Genomic DNA, 26078 nt, shown 5'->3' on the forward strand with positions numbered 1-26078 from the left:
ATGGGCCCTGTGCCCGCCACCTATGCCTTAGTGAAGACAGAGTGTCCTGTGGCTGAGATCATTAAAGGGAGATTGGAAATGATGTGACTCAACATCAGTGAATGGTTTCAAGTTGCCATAGCTCTCAACACCGCAGGTGGGGGGTTTTCTGAGAGTGGACCAGGGTTCTGCAGTTACTCTCACCCAGTGTTTCCCAAACGCCAGTCACATGCAAACCGTGCTGGCCACTTTTGTTGGAGGTCACATTAATCACTTGAAATTTTTATATAGAAATTGACCATGTCCAATGAAATGTATCTTAAAAAGAACTTTGACTTCCATTATACATGAGAACCAGAATCTTCTCCTAAGAGGAGGGTAACCTTTAATAAGGTTCATTAAAGGATCCGGACTTCATGCTACCTCGTTTGCATGAAGCTCTAGCACAGTGCCCTTGCTAGCTTTACTAGAAAGCCACTGGCCAGTAGCGTAGAATATTAAGGCCACACCAGTAGCAAGCTGAGCCTGTCTTTCCCTGGACTATTATTAGATGATATGAGAGTTGGAAAAGTATTTTCACTGTTTGAATGCTATTGAATATCGTATTTCCAAGCAACCTGATGTCACCTCTGGCCCTGCGGTGGTAGGCTGCCTGCATTTTGGGAAACACTCTTCTAACCTCAAGATAACAATTTTACCTTTGTGTGTCTGTTCCATCCATTTCCAGTATTAACAAAGTTTACACTGAATTCACATAAAAGCCTAAGCAAGAAAAAACAAAAGCAATGAATGAAGGCAGAGCGAGTTATTTCTCCATGTGTGTGGTAGTGGATGGAATCAGGATAATATGAAGCCAGTTTTGGAGATGTTACTTTTCTAATGTCCAAGAATATGCTAGTGTGTGCCTGAAACCATCAATTAAAAAGATCTCTGAATTAGGTCCTCAAGCTTGGAAATTTCTTTAAAATATCAACCATTCTCCACCAAGTTGAATGAACTTATTTAAAAACTTCCCCAGCTGGATATGATAGTCCCAGGATTGTGTATGCAAATAAAAGCCCCACAGAAAGTTCTTGTAGCTGAATCTATATTTGCATAAGCAACACATTATGAAACCACCCTTCAGTCTCCAGACAGGCTTATTTTGTTCAGTAAAGAAAGAAAGAGAGGGAGCGATAGATACTGCAACGAGGGAGGGAACATTAGGGTGGTGGGGCCACTTGGGCATGTGAGAGCGTAGTAACGGCCAGTGAAACACATCCTGGGCTTCATGCCACGGACCCTGGTTTAGCTCCCGTGTGGCACTCTCGTGGAAAGCTTAGGAAGTGTGTGTCTCCTCGCCAGATCTGCACTGCGTTTGCCTTCACTCTGTGCAGATCTCTGTCTATCCATATGTGGACTGTCCAAGTTCAATGTTGTTATTTCTAGGGTTCCCTGAAGTCGTTGGCCTTGCATCCTGCCCCCGAGGTACAGTGGGGAGGACAGGATTCAGGACCCTGGGGAAAATGTAGAGGACATCCTTTATATGGATCCCATAATACAGACATGCAGACTTCAAGGTCTCTCCTGGAGCTACCTCCAGTGTGTTCTTTATGTAAATGTGAAATAAAGTAAGGGGACTATTCCCAAATGTTCTGAGATCTCATTTATGCAGCAGTTCGGCGATTACCTCTATCTAGGACAGATTATTTCTTTACATCTTTTGATTATCCAGTTGTACACAGAAAACGGTGTTATTTAAATGACCAGCCGGGTCCTATCCATGACTCCCATTGCATGACTAGAAGAGGAGCGGTACCGTGGGGTTCTATGGGATGGTGACCTAAGGCAGAAAAGAGGAATCCAAGCATCAGAGGAGAAAGCGCTACCTTCCAGTTTTGCTGTGAGAAATCTGGTTGACTTCTGTGTTCATTTCTCCAGGGCAATTTTCCTTCCTAAAAAAAAAAAAAAGAATTTTCTAGGTTAAAAAAAAAAATGGGGAAGCTGGAATTCATAAACCAAAGGTTTTCCTTTTAAACCAAAATAAAGTGAAGCACCAGCTTTCCTATGCTGAATCGGAGTCTTTGTTTTTGCCTTTGTCGCACAGGAAGCCTCGGAGTGACACTTCGTCTTGTGTCCTCCAAGCATGCGAGGCAGGTGTGCTTTAAAATGTTCTTGTGCTGCCTGAAACGCTGGCCCTCTCCTGGGCTTTCTCAGGGACGCCTCAGTGAGGCTCAGGTGATGTCAGCTCTGCCACTCGCTCATTGGTCTTTGTAAAGTCTCCATTTTCCTTCCTAACACCTCCTCTCTCCCCCACTCCATGTGTGAATGACATGAAAACCTACTCAGAAGGTAAGGCCACTTATGTGTAACATTCCTATCTGATCCATGAGAGTTTCCTGGGTACAGTCACCAGATAAGATACAGTGTCCCATTAAATTCAAATTTCAGATTTAAAAAAAAGAAATCATTTTATATAAATTTAAATATGCTCAGCAAGATATTGGGAACATATTGAAGCTAGAAATTTTTTTCTTTGCTGATCTGAAATTCAAAGTTAATGGGGCATTCTGTATTTCCATTTTCATTTTAAATCTGGTAACCCCATTCATGAGATTGCCTCTGAAAACATGGTTAGAGTTTTTGTAGCCTCTCCCATAATGCAAACAAAGACTATTAATTTGGCTAATGAACATTTGGATGGACACCATTTGAGGAACTTCTTTGGGACGTAAGGAAAGGAGTGGGCAGGGATGAAAAGATGAATGGACATTAGAGTCAGGAAGCCGGATACAGCAGCATCCTGTGAGTACCTCACTCTGGCCTCTTTCATTTAGTTAGTCAGTGAGTGAACATCAGTTTTGTGCCAGGATTTGGTCCCAAGTGGAGCTAGGGTGTCATAGAGATCAAGACCCTCTCTCCCTCAAGGGGCTCAAAGTCTAGCAGGGGAGATGCAGAGTCAACCAACGGTCACACAAGTGCATTAGAGGCATTACGTTCCAACTGGATACAGTGCTGCACGCCTGTAATCACAGTGGCTTAGGAGGCTGAGGCAGGAGGATGACAAGTTCAAAGCCAACCTCAGCACCTTAGTGAGGCCCTAACAATTTAGCAAGACACTGTATCAAAATTAAAAAGGGTTGGGGATGTGGCTCAGTGATTAAGAGCCCCTGGATTCAATTCTAGGTACCAAAAAAGAAAAAAAAAGAAAGAATTATCATGTTACTGTCATGCCCATGGTCTCTGGGTGCACCCAGCAGGAGGAGAGGGACACCTCCCAGGGAAGCCCCTCGGGGTAGAGATGTTGCTCAGCCACCCTCCCATCGTCAGCTCCTGCGTGAAGGCTTCTACCCAAGCTCTCCTCACCACACTTCTCCCAGTGGAATTTAATACCACAGACACACTGTGAATCCGCTTATGTTCTGGGAACCTTTGCATGGCCACAGACCATGTTAATGTCCAGTCTTGATGATCACCCCCAAGAAAAAGGGTCCACTTGACAGAAGGGCTAGGGCAGATCCCTGTGATTTCCAGCCACCTCCAGGCCAAAGCAACCATCCCTTCCTGAGTAAAGCCCTCCTGGTTGTCACATGTGGCTGCAATTCTTGCTTTAAGTGTTTGGAAGTGCTTTGTTTTGTCCTTTGGCGGCACCGATCCTCCTACTCCTCCAGCACTTTTCCCACTTGAAATTTTATACCTGTGGAATTATTTATTCACTATCGTTCTCTCCAAGAGGACGCATAGCCCTGGTACTCAGCATATGCCATGGCTCGTGGAAAGCACGGAATGTGTTTGTCAATGAATAGATGATATTTCCTAATATTTTCTGAACAAAGAAAACAAGCTGCTTAGGAGATGGGTGGATGCTTCCCCTTGAATTTAATGGCCATTTAGGGCTAAAATAGTACCAGGGCCCAAGCACATTTGAAGCATTCTTAATGCTGAATCGTAATCACGAGTTCCCGCTCTAGAAAATGCAGAAGTTGTTTTAAATTCTAGCATTATGCACTTTGCATATCTTGAATGGAACTGAGTTATCCTAATACCATTTCTACGCTCTACTCCTTTGTCTGGATTTGATCTTAGAGTTTGCTCAATAAACAACTCAGAACCTGGGCGAGATGTCACATCCTGCCCCAGATAGTGGATTTGTGTTACTGAATACACCCTTCAGGGAGCCCTCATGCTGTGTGTGAGCGCAGGGACGAGGTCAGCAGTCCAGACATGAGGCTGGGCTACACACCTGGTCCAGTGGATCGCAGGCTTTGCTTTCCTTATCTGAAAATTTAAATACTGGGCCAGATGGACTGTAAGACTCGGTCCAGTACCAAAAAATACTATGAAACTTCCTGTATTTGTCCACATCCCCTTTTCACTGCCAGACTATTTTTTCTTTTAGTCAGAAAATATAGTTGAAAATACGACAGCCCTGGGAATGTAAGAAGGTTGAGTCACAAATCGCCCCAGATCCAAAATCATAAAGTGAAGCTGCTTAGGGTGGAGAAGTTAGGTCAGATCAACCTGGTATTAGAGTTTTTAATGCCAGTATTCACTCATGTCCAGAAAAAAAAAAAAAAAATGTGACCATCATTCTTTATCCAGTGACTCAACAGGAGACAGAGCATAGGAATTAATAGCACCTCCCTGCAGATATCAGATGTCTTAGGACCAGACTTTAGCACAGTCACATGGGGAGAAAGAGAGAGATAGGGAGGGTGCCAGGAAGATGAGCAAGGAGAGAGGAGAGAGTGGGAGGAAGGAGGAGGAGGAGGGAGTAAGGGGAGGGAGGAGAGAGGAAGAGGGAAGAGGGAGGGCGAAAGGGGAAAGAGAGGGAGGAGGGAAAGGGAGAGAGATGAGGGGAAGGGGAAGAGCATAGGAGGGAGAGAGGGAGTTGGGACAAAAGGAGTGACGTTGAAGACGTTTCCACTGTGGAGCATGGGGCTAGACCTAAAAGCAAAGAATTCCTTCATGCACACATCCAGTTCAAAACCCCTTTACCAAGCTCAGTCCAGCTGCCTTATACCTCAGAGCTGGATCGTGATCTCCAAAGCGGAACGTGGGGAAGGAATTTCAGAGGTTCTATTGGAATTATATTTATCGTCACCTTTCCTTAACTTTCCATTTGGATTAGTAAACCAACACATGATGATAGAATATTTCTCAAAATATGTGCAGGCACTGGGGTGCGTAAAGTGTGTCCCAAGGAGAAGATGATCAAAAGCACTTGGAGCCAGCACCACATCCTACCAGCAAAGTGTCCCTTCCCGCTACCCTTAGAGTCACTCAGAGAAGCGTCATGAATGATCCTCTGGTTGTTTTTCAAAAGAAAAAAAAAAAAAATATATATATATATATATATATATATATATATATATATATATATATCTCAAATTTCTTTGAGATTTTTAACACAAATTCATATTCACAGTTGAAATTTGGAAAATACAGAAAATTATAAAGAAAAAAATATATTACCATTATGTACCACCCAAGCCCAGGGGTACAAAGAAGAGGTCTTTCACTTTTGAAATAATCAAATCATTCTGAATCCCCACCCCCTTTTTTAAAACTCTTCAGGATGCTGAGAAGTCACCCACCACTTCGGCCAACCTCAAGTCAGACAAAGCCAACTTCACACCCCAGGAGACCCCGGGGACAGCCAGGAGCCCTAAAGGCTGTAGCCCTTCAGGTGCCGTGCAGTCCGTGACCGAGCCTGAAACCGCCAAGGAAGGCGGCAAGGAGAAGCCAGGACCCACCTCTCTGCCTCTGGGCAAACTGTTTTGGAAAAAGGTAAGTTGGATTTTAAAAGTTTGCAGAGTCCTTAGGGCTAAGATGACTTGAGAATCTATTTCTATTGGTCCAGTTGCTGTACTCAACCAAGTATAGCAGCTTCCCCTCCTCCTCCTCCTCCTCCTCCTCCTCCTCCTCCTCCTCCTCCTCCTCCTCCTCCTCCTCCCTCCTTCCTCCTGCTTTCCTCTCCAATGTGACTCCACTTGCCATTGAACCAAGGACCCTGCTGTACTCCCAGGAAGAATGAAATGCCTATCGTGTTTATGAACAGGTGTTTCGTGGGAAAGAAACTGAAATGAACAAGTAGAATTTCTCATTCTTTGAATGACTTGGCTTCACGAGAGAGGGTTGTGGTCTTCCATGGTTTTGTGAACCTTCTGGGATGTCACGTTATCCTGTCTGTCCTGGTGGATGAATGGCCTGGGGCTCCGAGGCATCCCCTCCCATTCAGCTAGAGTCAGTCATCAGGAGTCACTCTCCTTTGAGAAAGCCAGTGTGTCCACCAGGTCACCACCAGGGCAAGCGCAGACTGCTTTCTGGGGCAGGAAAAGTCAAACCACTATCTGATAGTTTCCCCTTCTGAAATTAACGTATGTGCTCTGCCAGGAAGTGGTGGGCGGGGCTGAGTAGTCCCCAGAGCCACTCCTGACTCACTGTGCTCAGCAGGCCCCAGCTGCCACACATGTCCAGGACACTCCTTCCTGGCTTAAATTCGGCCAAAAGATGAGCAAGAAGTTGTGTGTGGGGGGTGGGAATTCATAGAGCCAAAAAAAAACCCAACTTAGCAGTTTCATTAAAACGTCTGTGCCACTTGGCACACCGTGCAGAGCAGATGACAGATCCAGATGTCACTGTGGTGTCGGTTTCACCCTATTGTCCAGATTCCAGCTGGACTTTGGAGAGTCTTTCCAGTCTGTTTCCTATTGTACAGAAATCTTCCTTCCAGGTTCTTCTCAGAACACAGAGTCCAATAATTCGTGGAAACCTTGGAAGAGGTCAACTGACATTCTGTTCCCATCCTTCTTTCTCCCTAATCACCATTACTTATTTTTAAAAGTCTTTTACTGGCAACATAATGTAGGGAACAATTTCTGATGTGTTATATGCATATATTAGGGACGAGAGAGATGACCTCAGTGACCCATGTTTGTACATTTAATTAAATAATTATCTTCTATCCATTCATATTCGTGTGTGTACATGTGTACCTATGTGTATATGTGTACATACACACACGTGTATGGGGGAAATAAAGGTAGCAGATTAAACTTGTGATTTAACATGTATTTTTGCTCAGGGCGAGAATAAATGTATTTAGTTTTAAAAGGACCAATTAAAGGAAAGTGTTATATAATAATGGCATTAATATTAAGTACTGGCCCTTCAAGAAGCACACACCAAGGCAGAAGTAACATCCTAGAGGTTTATTGAAGGAAATTGCCTGTGATGGCTGGAGGAGGGTGCAGGGGAGCTGGGGAGCGCTGAGCCCAGGTGAGGGCTAACACCTGCGGTGGGTGAGAGGAAGGAGAGAGAGGGTTGGACGGAGGGTGGTGCATCTTGGCCCAACCAAGGAATCCGACAGTCTGACTGCCCACATGGAGAGTCTACCCTGGCCAGGTGGGTCAGTGTGCCATGGTGCTCCGTCACTGACAGGAGCCACCAGGGGAACTCGGCTCGGCTTTAGCAGCAGGGGCTGCAGTCGTGCCAGGGCAAGGCTGTCCCCACGTGTGAGCCTGAGCAGGACACTTGGTGGCGCAACAGACCACACGTGCTGGACAGCAGATGTCACAGGTGACGGACCAAGGACCAAGAGTCATGCATTTGGACAGACCTGGCTTTGAGCGCCAGTTCACCTCTCCGGCTTCCCTTCCTTGTGAAATGCTGCCCAGTGGGGAAACCGCTAAGCTCCCCCTGCATACCTCCTCCACCAGTCTCCCCATCCTCAGGACAACATGAATTCATCTCCCAGCCAAGGCCCTTATCATGCTGGCTGCCTTTGGCACCTTTATTCGGTGGATTATTAAACCTCGTGAACTTAAGAGGAATTCAAACCAAATCACTGGTATCCTGACTTCCCTCTCTGACCCAGTCAGACAGAAATGTTCTGCAAGGAAGGAAAAGAGGGGAGTTTCACTCATCTGGAGCCTTCCAGGTGCCCCCCTGTGCTCGGCCTTTTGTGCCAGCTGGTACGGAGGGCAAGGCGAAGACAGTTGCAGGAAGAAAAGCCGCTGGCCCTCCCGGAGCCCTGTTCCTGTGGGACAGGGTCATTCCAGTAGGGAACAGACCCAGGGCCTTTGCTTTCTCTTCTTTAAATTAGAAAGGCCGTCATGATAAAATCAGCCTTGTGCAGATCTCGAAGAACACAAAGGAAAACGCTAGACAACTTGTACATTTTTACTAACAGCCAACCCTACCCTCTTCCTTCTCTTGCTTTTAATTGAGAAGGTTTTAAACATGTTTCCAAATCTGTGGCCATGAACTTCAGAAATAGATTTTTTTTTTCTCCCCAGAACAGACTGTGGGGATAAAAGTATTAGCCATTTTGATTTTGTGGTCCTGATTGCTGAAGAAGTACTTAATATAAAATAAAAAAAACAAAAATAGCCTTTGATGAAATTAATTTTAAATTAAATTGTACTTTCAAAAAAAACTGTTTAATATCCAGTGACCTGGACTCAATATGCCCATGATTGCTGGGTCAACTGAGCTGTCACTAGCTGGCTGGTCTTACAAGTTATTTAAATTTTTTGGCTTTCCTTTTCCTCATCTGTTGAATGAAAGGGTTGAGATAAATAATCATGAAATTCTTTTTTTAAAAAAAAATTTATAGTTGAAGATGGACAGCATGTCTTTATTTGTTTAGTGTTTTATGCAGTGCTAGGGATCAAACCCAGTGCCTCACACATACTAGGCAAGCGCTCTGCCACTGAGCTACAGCCCCAGCCTGTGAACCTCTTATATGTAGCAAATCAGGAAAAAAAAAATGGACTGTGTAGCCCTGGAAAAATTACTTGACCTGAGCTCCTGTTTTCTTATTTGTAAAATGAGAACTTAGTTTATCTTGCAGTGTGGTAATAAGAAACCAGAAGCTGTACACACAGCACCTGAGACCATGTGGCTTCCCACCCGCAGTGCACGGTGACCATAGGCATGCTTGGCTCTCTGTCACTCAGACGTGTGATGTATTTGGAGGAGCATGATAAACACACATTTGTGTGTACACCTGCACGTGTAATTAGTATCTGGAATATCTTCAAAGTAGCCCTCCCCTGCCTTCTCCTGGGGGGCAAATACTGGAGTGGAACGGTCATGTGGGTCCTAACATCACCCAGATACACCTTCGAATCTCAGTCCCAGGCCCCTGGCTGCTTGAAAGTGGCAGATGGCTGACCTCCTAGGGCCTCGGACTCCTCCACCACAAACCCTATCAGCGTCAGCTACCTCTCATAATCACTGGGAGGCCAAGGGACTGGGATTCTGTGAGCATAGCTCCATTCCACCCAGGGAAGTTTGCAGTCCAGGGTAAACTGCAGTGAACAGGGTACAAAGGCTTGGGGCCTGGAAAAGGGCGCGGTCAGTGCAGGTTGAAGTAAGCGTAGAGATCCCAGGTGCTGCTCTGAGTCACCTGGGCTAGGTGTTCAAGCAGACCCGTAAGCCTTCCTGGGGGATTCTGGTTAGGAAGCCTGGGTGTGTGGCTGGGGAGGCACAGGAGCACCTACTTGGAGGCTGAACACTGTGGGTTTAATAGGATAAGTCTCAGGCCCACTGTGAAACAAGCCGACCCAGAACAGCCGTCATGTGATGGAAAGGATGCTTAGAGGAGACCCCCCAGGATCTGCTGACTTTAGTGCCACCACGTGAATGTATTTTAAAGAATCTTCCATTTAAGAACTGAATTCACTTTTAAAGAAGAGGAGTCATTGTCATTCAAGTTCATGGTCATAGGTTATGTGCCATTTAGCTTCTCTTTCTTAGTATCTGGAAGATCTTCAAAATAGCCCTACGGGTCTAAGCAGGGTCCTGTAGATTGCACGGTGCGACTTTTATTATTGCTAATGAAGCTGGACTGTCTATAGATTCTGGCAATAGCCAGGTGCCAGTTCGTTGAAGGAGACTGACAGTGATTCTGTTCTGACACCTGAATGTTAGTCTCACACTGTGCTTCTTGACTACCCCCAGAGGTCCAGGACCTGAGAAATGCCCTCAATCTAAGAGCCTGGACCTCGCCTGGAATCATTCTGTTCTCTCGCTTACACTGCAGAGAGCTGCTTCCTCGACGTCCAGTTCTTCTTCCTGTCTCAGCAGTTCCCTTCCAAGCCTGGTCCTAGTGCAGAAGAGTCCAGCATCTCTCCTCTCTCCTCTTCGGAGGTTACCCACCTCCATGTGCTCACTGGCAGTGGAAATAACGAATAGAAATCTGCTCTCCTGGCTCTCCCACCCCATAGGCTTCCTCTGAACTGTCAGAGAAAGGGGAGAGGACATTGCCCAAACCTTCATTTGTTACCGTGGACTGAACGTGGAAGCCTCTCTGGGACAAATGGAGGCAGAACAGGAGATCCAGGCTTGGCTCAGAGACCCAGCTCCATGGGGGTGCGGTGGTGCCTGAGTGGGCTTTCGGGAGAAGCAGAGAAGTAGCTGAGACCTCAACAGGGAAGGAAGATGCTAGGGTGGGAGCAAAAGCTTCTAGATGCTGGAACAGAGCCTGGAGGTGAAGGGCAGTCTGCATCCACCTTGACTGCTGACCTGGAACACATGGGAAGCCGGAACCCACAGTTAAGTGACACCTAGCCCAAGAGCGTGGGTTGCCATCATTACCTTTGTTAATAGAAGACTGTCTTCCTGGGTTCTCTCCAGTGGTGTCTAAAGTATGCTAACCCAGTGCAGGGGTGCAAGCCACTGAGGGGGGTCCATTAAGGAGGAAAACAACGCAGCACGGAGCTCTCTGGAATCTGCTCTTAATCCTGTTGACTTTTTTTTTTTCTTCAGTGATTTGGACAATGTCGTAAAACACACTGCTCAAGTTTACAGCTGGGTGGGCCCATGAAGGCAGCCCAAAATATACACAGTAAAGATCTCCAAACACTGCCACAATGGGCTCCGGTTAGTGTGACCTGGCATTTTTTATTTATACGGGTCAATGTGCCATTGTACTATAAAGAGTGAGTCACCAAGATTGTAACTGAGACCCACATCCTTTCCTACCCCAAGTCAACTAGAACCCGAAGCAGTGTTAAAAAATATCTGTTCATGAGGATTCCAGGAGCAAACATATTTCTGGCCTGAGCAGACTTAAGGACTTTCCAAAACAACATAGAATTAATCAAGAAAAGTCTTAAGGAAGTGTAACAAACCTAGCTGATGTCACTTCTTCCCAGCATTCATAACAATTGCTGCCATTAGTTGAACCCATACTATGTGCAACACCCTATCTGCTAAGTGCTTTATATGTACAAACATCAGCAGTCTTCAGGATTCATAAATAAATCATGCCCCACATCCTGTGCAGGAATCCAAGACAGATGACTGTGAGTCAGTCTGGGCTGCCATATGTCTCTGCCCCTAGCCACACCACTGCCATCAGAGACACCAGGGAAAAGATGCATGACAACTCTCCCCCCCACCATCACCCCTGTGGGGCCGCAGCGGCCAGCCAGCAGTTCACCTGCCATTTGCAAGAGCAGGAAGAAAGCACACCCCCAGCTCCCGCTCAGCTCGGGGGAAGCCCCCTGCAGCCACTCAGGCCCCAGAGTGACACCATGTAGAAGATCCATCCTTGGATCTCTCTTCCCAGACAACTCAACAGCAGCTGAGCTGGACTGAGTGGCCACCAGCCACCAGCTGCCCTGGCCCTGGAGGTGATGGGTTCACCTACAGTTCTAATTTCCACAGGTGAATTCTGCTTCCGGGGCTGATTTCTTGAAATTTTTCTTTCTGTTCTACTTCATATACTCTGGTTTCTAGAAGAGTCTATAGAAAACTGATATTAACAAGCATTTAATTATAGACACTACTCGAATTGTCCCCACCTGTCCACACAACTTCCAGACTCTCTAGCCCCATGTAAACGGGGTACTCTTGTGAGGCCCAGGAGGACTGTGTGGGCTGGACCCAGCCAGCGTCTCACTCTGTTTCTGTGAGGCTGTCCCCTGAATGAGCTGGAAGTTTACTCCTGAAACAACGCATGACCTAACAGGCTAACAATCAGCTCAGAGAGGAGTGATTACTAAAACCAGGTCACACAGTTGAAACTCTAACTTGGACCTGACTCTACAGTCGCCATGTGCCAGTCGCCTTATAGCATACTTCCTCAGATGAGCCACATGCTAACCGGTGAACAGAATCTGGACTCTCTCTACATGAACTGCACGTGTCAATCACTGCACCTGGAGCCCAATTTGCAAACGTACAAAAAGTTCAAAACAATTTGGGGCAGTTCTTGGAGACAGCCCTAGAAAACATTTCACTGGCTACACAGTACAATTCTCTCCTTTTTCCATTCTATTCCTGTCCTTCTGCTGCTGTCAAGAAGAATGTCCTTTCTTGATATTAACAAGCATTTACCACTGAGTTAGCATTTGCTGGGCTCCCTTTTTACAGAGACTTAAACCTTATTAGAACTCAATAAGTGTTTGCTTCATTCATTGTATTTATTTTGATATGTATTATATACATGTTATTATTATAGTAAATGGTATTACATTTGAAAAACAAAGTATCTTATGATTCTTATGATTTCTTTTGTGTTACCATTTAGCTTCTTATTATCACAGTCAATGGTACACATTGACTGTGATAATAAGAAGCTAAACAAGAAGCAAGTAATATTAATGTGATACCATTTACTGTAATAATAGGAAACTTTCTTTTCAAATATATTTAAGTAAATCTATGGTTAATGTATAGAAAATATCAAATAAACTCTGGTGACACATGAACAAGTCAAAGAATCGAATATGCTATGAAAATTATTGCAGTTTGGTAGATGCTCACGCAGACAAATTCATGAAATAAGGAACTTTTGCTGGTAGTATAACTTTTAAAAATATTTGTTTGGAACAGGCAATATTTGTAAGGCCAGTTTTCAAAACAGCAGAAAGATTTGGCAGTCTGAAAACATAATGAAGATCAAGGAAACTCGAGTGTTCAGATCGAGCTCCTTCTATTCCCATCTGTCACCTGCTCCAGGTTCCCAGTGTCTTGAAGAATACAGTGAGAAATCAAAATCCAGGGACTTTCCAGACAGGGAAATCACAGACACAAAGAAGTCTCAGTACAACTCGATAGGACAGGAAGGAGGGTTGAAATCCCCCGGTTTATTTTTAGATAGTAAGAGGGTTTTTCTCAGTCTAACGTAGATGGCCTATTTATTCCTGAAACTTCTGTGGGTCAGGCTTGAGGAGGTTCCGCTTTTAAAACAGCATTTGATTCTTTACCTGTGTATCGTGTTCGACAACACGCAATCAGGGTACAGTTCCAAGAAAGCAGAGCTCCTCCCAAATTCCTTCTGCATGTGCTATCATTTTCTGATAGTCGGAAGCTTCCAGAAATGTTACAGTCCTTCCATGGACACCTTTTTTACCTAGACAAACACACACACAAAAAAAAAAAAAAAATACATATTTTCATCCTTAAAGTCATGTTGGCAAGAGAGAAACTTAGCTTCTGGAAACACTGCTTCCCCTTTTTTAGATGTTTAGCCTAAACAAGTGACTTTGCCCCTCCGTGCTGTTCTTGCAGTACTGTGCAAATGGGCCCTCAGTACTTGCTATTTGGAGGCACTTTGAGGGGTAGTGGAAGCAAGGTGCCACTGTGAAAGACATCGGTAAATACCGCTTCCCTTGCGTGGCTCACACCTGTTACAGGGGAGGGCGGGCTTTGTACCAGCAGAGATGTAAGGAAGAGTTCTTGCCCTGGAATAAAGAGGAGAGGTGCAGAAGGTCTATGAACACCTTGCAATTAGATAAAAAGTACTTTGTTTATTGGAAGAGAGTCCATATCTACTCATTTGAGTATCAAATTGGTCTGAAACCACTAACACTCTCCTCCCAAAAAGTTTAAGGACAACCCAAGGAAAGAGGCAAAGATGACATCCGACGTTGGAGCTTCGGAATAGAACTGAGATATTAGGACAGGACAGGAGATGCAGAATTACTCCAGGGAGTGCAACTATGTAGAGTTGGATGGGTCAGAACCCCGTCCTCTGGCTCTCCCCAGAGTGTTTGAACTTCAGCAAGATGACACTGGCCCAGATCAAGGGCTGATGTAAGAAGTGGCCCCCAATGCCATGGTCAGGGAAAGGCTGAGGACCTGCTGGTGACAGGACAGTCATGAGAACCTGAGGATCATGGGTGCACTTCTCAGCCTACTGCTAGAAGACTCCCGAGCAGCTTGTTTGTTTTTAGCTAACACTGACTATAGATTGAGCGAATTAAAAATCGTTCCCTCTTATCATCAGCTACTAGAAAACGTGAAGGCCAAGGCGTGGCTTTCCCCCAGGCAAGGCTTTGTGGCTTGTGTCTTCCGTGGCAGCCCCTCTCTGTGTTCCATTTGAGCCTGGCTGTGTCTGCAAGTTGTTTGCATTTTAAAATGCACAACTTGTATTATCTTGTTAGACTGTTTGCGCTCGTCAGCGTCTTCCAAGTTCTTTTTGGAACAAGGTCTAGATGAGCATTTCAGCATCAGAGAACTGCCAGCCCAAAGAGCCCTTTGCTTTTGTATAACTTATTATGTTGGAGGGGGAGGGTGGTAACATCTTGATTCTCACATTTGTTTTTATCTTCCTTTAGTCAGTTAAAGAGGAATCAGTCGCCCCAGGTGCAGAAGAAAATGTAAGTGAGGCATTCAATGACAGAATCATTCCACTCTCGGCTTGGGCATGTTGGACCATTGGGCTTTTCCAACCCTGGGATCCTGTGTTCTTGCATGCTCCAGGTATAATCATCCGCTCTGGACTCTTTCACCCTGTCTTGTGACTAGGGGCCAAAGGGGAACAACACTGGATGAATTTTTGTAACTCCCATTGAATTGATGCAAAATGATTGCAGGAGGAAAGCATGCTGCTTCATCATTTATTATCATCTAGGGGTGAAAGAGTCTACAGCACGTAGGAATGGCTTGGCACTTCCATAAGGGATAATGACGCTGCATCTTCTGCTTCTGCCCTGACTGCTCCTTCACCTTCATCTCCATGGTGATCCTGATTCTTACTAATTTGGGTTGGTACCCAGGACAGGCAGTTGCTTCAAGCAGGAGAATCTCTTGCAGCTGTAGAAGCTGGTCTCAGTTGGAGAGGGGAACTCCGTGGATCTGCATCTGACAGACAGGGGGCACTCTACCTTTAACCAAAGTCAGATACTCCTGGCCTCAAAAGATGCTCAAAATTTTCAAGATAGTACATTCATGTCCAAAGAAATGGTGTCACATGCAGTGCCACGGTGGTGGTGGTGGTGGGGTATGTGTGTGTGTGTGTGTGTGTGTGTGTGTGTGTATTAAAAGAAAAATTCCAGGGAGATTAATAAATGGGCCTCATGAGTTTCAGGCCCAAGAGAGCTACTCTCATTCCTGAAGGAAGCACCGTCTTTGGATAATCTTATAAGTGAGGATAAGTGAATCCACAGCTCCTTAAGGTAGAAACAAAACATCTTCATTTTGCCAAAGCAAAATATGTTTGGATCCTTCTGGTGTCTCCTGTTCACTGCCATGGATAGTTTGCATTTTCATTTTTATCTAGTTACTGGAACTGAACAGATGTTGAGAATCCAAATACATTCCAGAAATGCTATCCATGATATGGAAGGGAAATTAGAATGGCTGCTATGACTCTCTTGAGGAGAAAAATCTTTTCAATCTGCTTGTTTTTGTTGTGTATCGCTCCCTTTCTCTATCCTTTCATTCTTTTATTTCTTGAACCAAACTGAGGAGCTCAGCAAAGCTCAGGCTTCTCATGATTCCAGAAAGTTCTCATGAATTTATTGACTATTTTCTGGAGAGTCAAAGTCTCTAGACCTTCAGGAACCTGCAACGAAGAAGCCCACAGGTCTTCTCCCCCATGAAGTTTAAATGTTAAAGCTTCAGGTTGAATTTGGAGCCTCGGTTAGCACTGAGGTTCTGAGGTTCTGAAGAGAAACTTCTGTGGAGGATGTTTAGTGTAGCTGCTCACCTCGGGATGTCTGCAGTAGCTCAGATGCTAAAATGCAGAGTTGATCTGACTTCATTTTCTAGTAGGAAGCTTGAAATGGTAATATAAATGTGAATCAAAAAAACTGAACACCAAAAGACAGCACAAAAGTTGATCAGGATATGAAAAAAGGCAAATTAGTTTCCTAAGAAAACAAAGAAGCACCATAAAGAGTGTTTAATGTGCTTAGCCCTAGAACTTACTTTTCTATTTTTAAAGCTCAATATTTGGTCTTCTAACTGCCCCTCTCCTGGAGGGAGTGAAGTTAATAGTTGTCGTATCTGGGCCCCATCATCTCCAGGTGGTGATAAGAACATTACCAGCACTTCATGATTTGGGGAAGAATCAGGAGAGACAAGGCATGCATTGTGCTCCCCTCACTACCCAAATCTCAGGATGCACTCAGAAATTTAGGCATCAGCAAACTACAGCTCCTGGGCAAGTCCAGGCCAGTACCTGTTTTGAACAGCCAGTGAGCCAAGAATGGCTTTTACATTTTTGAATGGTCTGAAAAAAATGGAAAGAATAACATTTCATGACGTGTGGAAACTATAATTCACATCTCAGTGTGTGCTGATAATGTTTTATTAGGACATGGCCAGGCTCACTCCTACCACGTCACCTGTGGCTACTTTGCCGTTAGGGCAGCGGAGCTGGGGTTCACAGAGACCACGCGAGTGGCAGGACCTTTTGCAAGAATGCGCTGGGTGACCCCCAATGTAATCGTTAGTGACCAGGCTATAAGGTCATCTTTGAGTTCTTCCCAGGCATGAGGATTAAATTTCCTGGTAAAATGACATGGGTGCCCCCATGAAGAGAAGGGATATGTAAAAAGGAAAAAATTAATGGGAGAGGTGGTATCGGTCAAAACAATGTGTGGCCCCCGAACCCTGGCTGTAGAGCAGTCAGATGCGATTGGCCAGGTCACAAGAGGGTTCTCGCTCCTGGCTTTTTCTGGGTCAAATAGAATTGAGTTTATTTTTTAAAATTTCTCTAAGCCCAACTTTCCAAAACAATCTGTCAACCAGAAAGGTCATATTTAATCAGAAAAAAAAAAAAAAAGTTTACTGTTTTTCCTGGGGTATGCTTTTTATCCTATCAGAAATGATATCTGTATAGACTGTAGAAATTATTGAATCTTTCAGTGGTGATTTGGAAATGTTGGGCTGTTAATGGACTGAGTTAATGCTCTAACTAACGAAAACAACTTCCTTCCCAAGACAGAGTACACTTATGCTGTTTCCCTCTTAATAAGGGAACTTTTAGTCGCTAGTGAAACCCAAGCACAACCTGGATGGATGTATTGAGTGTCATCACTGGAAAGTAGAATTGGTTTCAAGTAAAGCTCCCTCAGGGCTCTCCCTTGGCTCAGACTTCTTGGTCTGGGTGCCTACTCAGCTTTCCAACAGCACATCCCCCAGTCCTGAGTAAAGGAGAGATCTCTCCAGGTCCAAGCCCACATGTCCTGGAACTGTCTCCTTCATTGGCTCAAATGTGTTCACATGCTCTGTTAGTCAGCTTTTGCCAGGTTTTGTTGCAGTAACAACCAAACCCCAAATTTTAGTGGCTTTCAACAGCTTTCTCTCTCTCTCTCTCTTTTTTTTTTTTTTCACTTATGCCACAAGTCAGCTGTACATTTACCACGGCTATTTCACGTGGTCTCTTTCTGCTGAGATCTAGCATAAATAAGCAGTCCCTCCACAAGGACCTGTGGGGAGAGAAGAACACCATGGAGAAGCCACAATGGCTCTTAAAGCCTCAGCTCAGATGTGGCTTATGTCATATCCACTCATATCCCATTCACTAAAGCAGGTCACCCAGCAAGGGGCACAGATGTGTGATTCTTTCCCAAGAAGGTGGAGTGAATAATTGTAAAAATAACACACTCTGCCCACCTGATGCTGCCTTCCCTGAGCCAACATGCGAAGGAGCTAGACCAGGTTGGTTGGCTGAGACTTTTTCAATCAGTCAGGGAGGATGGTTGCCCCCAAACAAAACTGGCTGCTATAAACTAATGAAAAAAAAAAGTTACTGGGTAGGAAAGAAAATCTCTAATTCTCTATAACCAAATAATCACATTATAAATCCAATAAAAAAGAATCTAAAATAAAACCCTTAAAAACCAATATTATTATTATGTGGTGGCTGAAGTTTTAAGTGGAGGATATCTGTTTTGCTATAAATTAGTTCCCAAAACTCACAGCTCTGATAAAAAAAGAAAAACTGTACAAACAAAATTTCAAAAGGCACACGCCGTAATCCCAATGGCTCAAGAGGCTGAGACAGGAGGATCACCAGTTCAAAGTCAGCCTCAGCAATGGCAAGGTGCTAAGCAACACAGTGAGACCTGTCTCTAAATAAAATACAAAACAGGGATGGGAATGTAGCTCATTGGTCAAGTGCCCCTGAGTTCAATCCCTGGTATCAATAAATAAAAAATTAAAAAAATATAAGTACAGTATAAAATTTGAGGAAATATGTAACACCCTTTACAGAAAGGTATATTTTGCATGTTAAACATACTGGCCAATCCTATACAATGTATACACCTTCCCTATTGAAGTTAAGCAAGGGAGATTCAATTCTAAACTACAGCTCACACAAAAATAAAATATGGCACAAGTCTGATTTTAATTATATCTATAAAACCTAAAATTAAAATGTACAGATGCACTAATATATTCTAAATAGGGAATGACTTTTTCCCAAAGCTGTAGCCTGAAAGGAAGTCAGAGAAGTATCCAAGTAAAATTTGAATTCTCATGTCTGTATATGCAAATTGGATTCTTACTTAGTCCAAATTGTGCTGGGTTCCCACACCGGATGTCGGTGGATTTTCCTTGGCTACTGAAAGCCAACTTCTTGGCCTGACTTCAAAGCTGATGGAAGTCTCTAGAAGCCCCATTTGTTTTGCCTACTAAAATTGTTGTGTTTTGGAGAATGGACTTGCGGCCTAGGATTCATGAGCTGACACCTCTCAGCATTTGGAAAGACCCCACAAGGGAACCATTGGCACTCAAATAAGGGTGGTTTACAAAGTTATTGTCATACAATATATCGTTTTATTACAGAAGTGACTTTCCTTCCAGGCCCTTGAACACAAAAAAAGAACATGCTGTTTCAAAGGCCAAATAGAATTCAGAATGGAGGGTCAGTCAGTCAAACTGCTCATTACCCACTTTAGGGCCATGCTAATCTTCCTCTTACCCATTCTCTTCACCTGTGATTAGTCTAGGGATAAGGAAGTGACCTAGTTATGACCAGTGAGATTTGTGTGCCCTGAACTAGAGGATCCGAATTCCAAAGTTCATTCCAAAGTTCAGTCTGGAGTTGTCTCTTATGGAGCAAGTCTATTATGGGGACCCTCCTTCCATTTCAGGACATTGAGATAAGGATGTGATGCTGGAGCTATAACAGCTATTTCATGACCATGAGGTAACAAATAACAGAATGAAACTGCAGCATGACAAGAGTGGTGGAGACACAGGATAAGACGATGCTTAGTCCTTGGTGAAGTCCCAGAGCTGCTGGACCAGCTCCAGAATGACTTGCTCTCAAACTTCTTCTTCCATGTCCTTATCAATTAATCCACTATTATATATTCAATTATGGCAGAAAGTGCTCTTCTCCTTGAAATGTCCGCTCCTCTGTACTGTGACTTTAGCCAAGTCATTCAATCACTCATGTCCTTCATCTATAAAGTGGTGATAACGTTATCTTTCCTGGGCTGTCTCTGTGACTATTTCCTGAGGTTATGTATAAAACATGGCTTTCTCAACTCCAGGCACAGTCAGAGGTAGTTATTAAAATAATCACCCCTCAATAATGGACTTGCGGGTGGTGGCGATTCCGGGTAATTTGTGCTCATGGAATAAACAGGTGTAACTCTGACACAGATCACAGCCCCTGTATTAATTATGGCCTGATATGAATTGTCTGATTTAATCCTCAGAACAGCTTTGTGATGAGTACAGTGTCCCCCCCCCAGAACAGAGAAGATGAAACGCTGACCTTGGATGAGGCCCACTTAGGGGTAAAGACAGAGTTCTGCCCAGCAGGTTGCCCAGCGCCTCTGCTCTCTGACCACGTTGAGGGACAGATACGTTCCAGGCTCAGCTCATGGGCTTTTGTGGCTGATGCTCACTTTCCATAAATGCAGTTGAATGGAACATGCCTAGACACGGAAACCACGTCCCCCTTCAGACACCAATCCCAGACTCTCGTTGGTCTAAAGCCAGATTGGGATCAGAAACCAGCAGTCGGTGGCAGCAGCTTCGCCCAAGCACGTCCTGTTTTTATCTTTGAATGTCTTCAGATGGGACATTCCTTGGCTGTAGTCCTGACCTTTTCTCTCTATCTGGTCCATGCACAGGGACACCTCTGCCTTGCCTACTGAGGCATTTTGAGTCCTAACATCTGAGCTTAGTCCTTCCTTTCCAAAGGGAAAATACCACAAATCATGTGGCTATTTTAAGAAATTCGAGGCACAGGCAGACTATTCTGATTCCCTTGCCAAATTCCAACAGCTCTGCATGTTGATTTGTTGATTGGCAGCTCTCTGCCTTGGTTGAGATAATACAAAGATTAAAATTCTCTATTTGGAAAAATTGGCTCACTGCAAACCAGTGGCGTGCACTATATGAAGGAAGGGGAGGTAGCTTGTCCGTAAGCATTCAGTATTTTGGAGACAACTCCATCTCCCTCCCCGGCCCCGACACTGAGAACAAGGCTCTGAGCAGTCTGGTGTCTGGCTCCGCAGGGACAAACGCAGAGAGGCCCCTGGCTCAGCAGTGCTTCTGTTGGAGACAGGGGATGGAAAATCTGGGATGAAAGGGGCCAGAGAGTCAATATTTTAGGATTGGTGGGCCGTTTTTTGTCTGCATCCAATATTTTCATCTCTTAATGGTTGTTTACAACCCTTTAGACACGTACAAACCATCCTTAGCTCAGGGGCCAAGTAACACAGGCACAGGGCTGGGTGGGTGGGCGGTTCTTTGCCAGCTCTTGCCTGGAAAACTGAGGAAACAAAAAATGCCTCCCGGCCAGTGGACTCCATCCTGCTGCAGGGACCATTATAATCGCAGAAACTGTCCCAGATGTGACTGGGGCCACAGAAATGGCATGTGACCATGCAAAAGCACAAGTTGGGGCCCGTGTGCTAGTAAATGGGATAGTCCATGCGAGCCCACCGCTGGCCACCCTTCTCCCCAGTAGGTGGTCAGAGGGCGTTAGCCCACCAGCACTCCGCAGGCGCCATCACCAACACAGCCGTAGCTCTATGGTCAAGTTCATTTTTCTTTTGGAAGCCCCAACTCCAGTCGAGTAGCAATGCAAGTGACTGGAGTGGGAAATGAGTTCACGAGGAGGTCGAGTCCAGTGAGCCAAGGGGCTCCTCCGCCTTCCTGCAAGGAGGACAGTTTGCCCTCAGTTACGAGGGAAAAAGGCTGTGGAATGGCAGGTGTCACAGCCACTGCCTCTAGGGTGGGACTCGAGGAAGTGACGATTCCTGATTTCTGCACAGGCCAGGTGTGATTTGCCATTGTAGCAGACCAAAGAGGTGAGCTCACTGGAATAGAAGAGGGTCCCCAGAGGGACCCCTCTGTGTCCTGTAGACGCATGAGAGGGAACTTGCCATGTCCACATCAGTGTGTTAGTGATTCAAAAACTGGCTGTTGGAAAGCACTTTGGACAACATGAAGCTGTGCCTGGGTACAAATGGTCATTGACGCAAATCTATAGCTACCATGTGGACAGGGACAGCCCCGGCCCCTTTATAAAACATGCTTTGGGCAAATGTCTGTTTTGTTTTGTTGTTTTGTTTTGTTTCACTTTCTTAATACCTGGCAAACTATCCAGGTGGTGTGTGAATCACCAATAGAAATTACAAAGTTTGAGAAAGTAGAGTCAGCCTCACAAACAGTGGATCTCACTGAAGAAGAAGATGCTAAGCCTGAACCCACGGAAGTAAAACTCAAAAGAGAAGCAAGCAAGCCGCGGAGGACCTCCCTGATGGCATTGCTCAGACACATGGTAAGCCAATTCCTTCCAGCACAGCAGGGGCAGTGCCCGGTGGCAGGGGATGTGCATGGGATATGAATGCCCATTAAGTGAGAGAATGCCCTCCTCCTCCGGTTCAGTCTCGGAGGAAGCCTCGGTGAATGGCTGACCTTCTTTAATGCTGGCTGATTCTCTTTTTTATAAAGGAAGAGCTGGCTTTGGATCCTGAGTTCTAGCAAACAAGAGCATCGTCCTAAAAGTTAACATTATGGCTTGCGTTTGATTTAATTTATTTTTCAAGTTTCCTTCTGTTGATGGCAAATGATGCTTACCATATGGTAATAATATGGAGTTTCCTTTGAAAATGCATTTATTTACATCAAGAACATGAGGCATTTATGTGGATTAAATACTAAATAGTTCAAGTTATACATTGAGGGGTCAAGAATTCTGAAGGTGACATGTGTGTGACTCAAATTTAGACAAAGCTAACATAGAGAATTCAAATAGGGAAATGATAACATGATATTGCATAGGGTATATTTATAGTTTAGCTGGTAAATTTGTCATTTTTTCCCTCTAAGTACAGAATGGAAAGAATGTAGACAGATATCTTTGGTGCCTATGAAGAATCACGTACTTTCAATCTCTAAATAGTCAGGAACTTAAATAACATAATGCAACAAAACCCGAATCAGTTGGAGAAAAAAAAAATCAAAAACCCACGTAAAAGGTCATTGGTTTAATTCTCTTTTAATGAAAAATGAGAATTTCATTACAGTGTGCCTTTATTTGGGGGAGTATTGGGAAGTTTAATCCTTTGAGAAAGTAGTTCTCTAATTTCATGAGATCAGCCTGTTAAAAGAATTCTTTTGGGTCCACAAAAAAATAAAAACAAAACAAAACTCTTGTCAGTGGAAGTTGACGCATATTAGAAATAATTCTGTTGGAAATTGTTGGCAGGAATCATTTTATTTTCCTGCTGGATTCTTCTGGAGGAAAATAAAAAAGAAACTCAGCATGCACAGTAGACAATCCATGAGTGTGGCTGAAACCCCATCTCTGTTGCTGATCATTTGCTCTGTAACTTGGCACTAAAAAGGAAGATCAAGATTTGAGATTCTTAAACCGATTTTCACATTATGCCAAGAAAGAAAAGAACATTGAGTCTGTCTCTGGCAGTGCCTCTGCATGACAAATGAGATCCTCAAATAGTGCACCATAATATTGAGGGTGATCAGCCTTCCTGTTTCTGGATAGAGCTGGGAGTTTACAGGGGGAAAAGATAGCATATTTTTGGATTGTTGGAACTTCCCCTAGATCCCAGATTTCCTATTTATTGTCATTTTTTTTCCTGTTTTGTTTTCATTAGAAAATTTTATTGCCATTTTGACCGATTCAAATGCACAAAAGACGTTCGACAAAGAATTATTCAGTGTCCACTCTTTCTGGGCACTAGGGACATAAGGGAGAGCATAAATAGGTGCAGCGTCTGTCCTCAGGGGGAGTAAAGCTTAGTGAAGACAATGGACATTTTTAACTCTGTCCTCATCCTCTCAACCATGAACTTGCCCCGAGTACCTCACACACAGGGTCTCAGTGCTTCCCTGAGAACCGCAGACACTCACTTTTATACACATATTAATATTCCCATGGGGTAGATTCCTGGAAGTTGGCTTTCTGGCAACATGTTTGTGGCTTCCAAATTAATTTAAAGTCTTTGGGTTTATGCAAAGGGAGAGAATGAAAAAAAAAAAAATAAGCCTGCTCTAGGGGCTTAAAAATAAAGACAGTATCTGGCGTCCTCTTAAGGATTCCAGGAGAATGTTTTTGAGCCAAATAAGTGAAAATTCCGAACTAATTTTACATATTGTGAGCATAAAATATGGATTAAAAAAGATTTAATAGAAGAGAAAGTTCAATTGCAAAACCTCTGTTTTGTGTGCGATTTCTTCATTCATCAGATCATTGATTTTCCACTTCCTGGACTCTGCTTCTCTTTAGTTTCTGAGAGCATATTTTAGTATCCCATGACAAATTGACTCTCAGTTGATTTTTTTCTTCAAAATAAGGCATTACCCAATTCATTTACTTTCCAGAAATTAATCTCTCATGAAAATAAAAAATGGAATATCATTTTTCCAAATAACTGTATCTCAAGGAAAAAGAATTCAGTAATAGAAGTCTAACGTTGCATTCAATGCATGTAGATGTACCACTTTGCAAAAATCCTATCAGCTCCTACAGGATTTCAAAATAATTGCAAGGAACATCTAAGACATCTGTCATGCCCTAAATAGAAAAAGATTCTTATACATATTAATTCAGCTATATGTCAAGAAATTGAATATCTGAAGTGCTAGTATATTTTTATAAAATGAGTGGGCAGAGTGCTGTATTCATGTATCCACAAACCAGGTAGGCAGGTTTGAAACCACAAAGGTGGCAGATAGAAATGTATAGATTTGGGATTTAAAATTTGTCAATGTAATAACACCTTGCACTTGAAAAGTGCGTTCCTCCTCCAAATTATTTTCACATACATTATTTCATTTAATCCACCTCTTGGCTCTTAATTTGGGACCATTCATTTTATAAGTAAAAAACTAACATTCTCAGGCTCAGAGAAAGACTATGAGCTTTAATACTGGGCCAATTAAAGGGCCAAATGAGAAAACAGTCGAGGAATCAGAGCTCTTTATTGATTACATTTCATCTAAGAAGCTGATAGCTGTTGAAACTTACTATCTGGAGGGGAAAAGTAGATGGTTTGCAGAGGTAACTACAATTCAAAAAAACAGGTGTCTTCTAGCCAGTGTTCTTGCTCTCAGATTGTCCCCTGAGTATTAAAATGTTGGTACTGATTTGCTCTTTGAAAGCAGGTTTCTGAAGGAAGCGTCTAATTGGGCAATTCCAGTCTCCACCAGTGACTAGGGTTTGTCTACCCTGGCAGGGTCACTGCAGGTCGCTGGGCACTCCTTGATTACTAGCGCGGCAGACGACAGTCCTGCCCTTCATGCGCCCACCACGTGGCGGCGCTGTGCGGGAGCTGCTTGCACAATCTCTCTTTTTTTAAATTTTTATTAGCTGATGATGGATCTTTCTTTCTTTATTTATATGCGGTGCTGAGAATCGAACCCAGGGTCTCACACCTGCTAGGCAAGTTTACTTTCACATTGGAAAATTTTGGAAATTAACTTCATAGCTTTCAAATTGTTCTTCAAAGTGCTACCACTGAGCCACAACCCCAGCCCCACATCTCTCTCTTTAGGGTAGAAACCCGAGAAGCCCAGGGCTTACCGCCTGCGTGGGCACCAGGCACTGACAGAGGTCAGCGCTCTCTTCTCGTTTTCGTTGTTCCTAACATCCCCCTTGTTCTCAAGTGCCACTGCCGCTTCTGGGCCTTCTGCCGCAGATGAGGCTATCTGGGCGCACGACAACTGTCAGCTCCATTTTTTGGTGTGTCCCTCAGTGGTGATTTCTAAGGAAAGATCTTTTTTATATGTTGGGTTACTGCTCTTACCTGCAAGTACAGGAAGGCATAAGAGGAAAGCTTGGACATAGGTTTCCTGCATGTACTTGTCATGAAAAGGAAATTTACCCCACTGGGCTAAATTATTCCAAATTTGTTTTATACGAGCATCTTGATAAAGCTCAGAGTCTGGACTCATTACCTTTGTGGAACCTGGAAATTTCCAGTAGCCCCAGTTCCTTGCATTTGTGGTAGTGAGGTTGATCTAGTAAACAGCATTGCTGGTATTCTCATAGCACATTAAAATTTCATCCCAATTTTTCTTCTTCTAAATATCAGCTTTTGTTGAAATAAGTTGACATCAAAATACATTTCTATTCCTTTTTGAATGCTTCTGCTAGAATTTTGAATATCTAACTCCATGTATTGGAAATGGTTCAGATGTTCCTCAGCGTTATCAAGCTAGCCGAATTCAGGACACAGTGAAAGAAATAAAAAGTGACTTCATTAATATGCAAGGCTTGGGTGCCACAACAAGATTCCCTCTCAACACTGCAGGCCAAATGCCCTGAGATGCTTCCCCTTGGATTCTCAGGGACAAAATAACCCGAGAAGAAAGTTGCTCAGTATCAAATTGGAAAATTTTGGAAATTGACTTAATAGCTTTCAAATTGTTCTTCAAAG

The 26078-nt window shown here is 43.9% G+C and overlaps 1 protein-coding gene across 6 annotated transcripts in view; it reads left to right on the forward strand.

Moving 5' to 3' along the window:
• Positions 1 to 26078, forward strand: part of Bcas1 (brain enriched myelin associated protein 1) — an 83561-nt gene that overhangs the window by 42834 nt on the left and 14649 nt on the right. For 3 of the 6 annotated variants that reach the window (XM_076849160.2, XM_076849162.2, XM_076849164.2), the window contains 3 exons: positions 5536 to 5748; positions 14535 to 14576; positions 21782 to 21955. In XM_076849160.2, coding sequence (XP_076705275.2) covers positions 5536 to 5748; positions 14535 to 14576; positions 21782 to 21955 — 429 coding nt within the window. The remainder of the gene's footprint in view (positions 1 to 5535; positions 5749 to 14534; positions 14577 to 21781; positions 21956 to 26078) is intronic. The other 3 variants (XM_076849165.2, XM_076849163.2, XM_076849166.2) reach the window with 3 other exon arrangements.

The sequence above is a fragment of the Callospermophilus lateralis genome, chromosome 3 (assembly GCF_048772815.1).
Source record: "Callospermophilus lateralis isolate mCalLat2 chromosome 3, mCalLat2.hap1, whole genome shotgun sequence".
NCBI lineage: Eukaryota > Metazoa > Chordata > Mammalia > Rodentia > Sciuridae > Callospermophilus > Callospermophilus lateralis.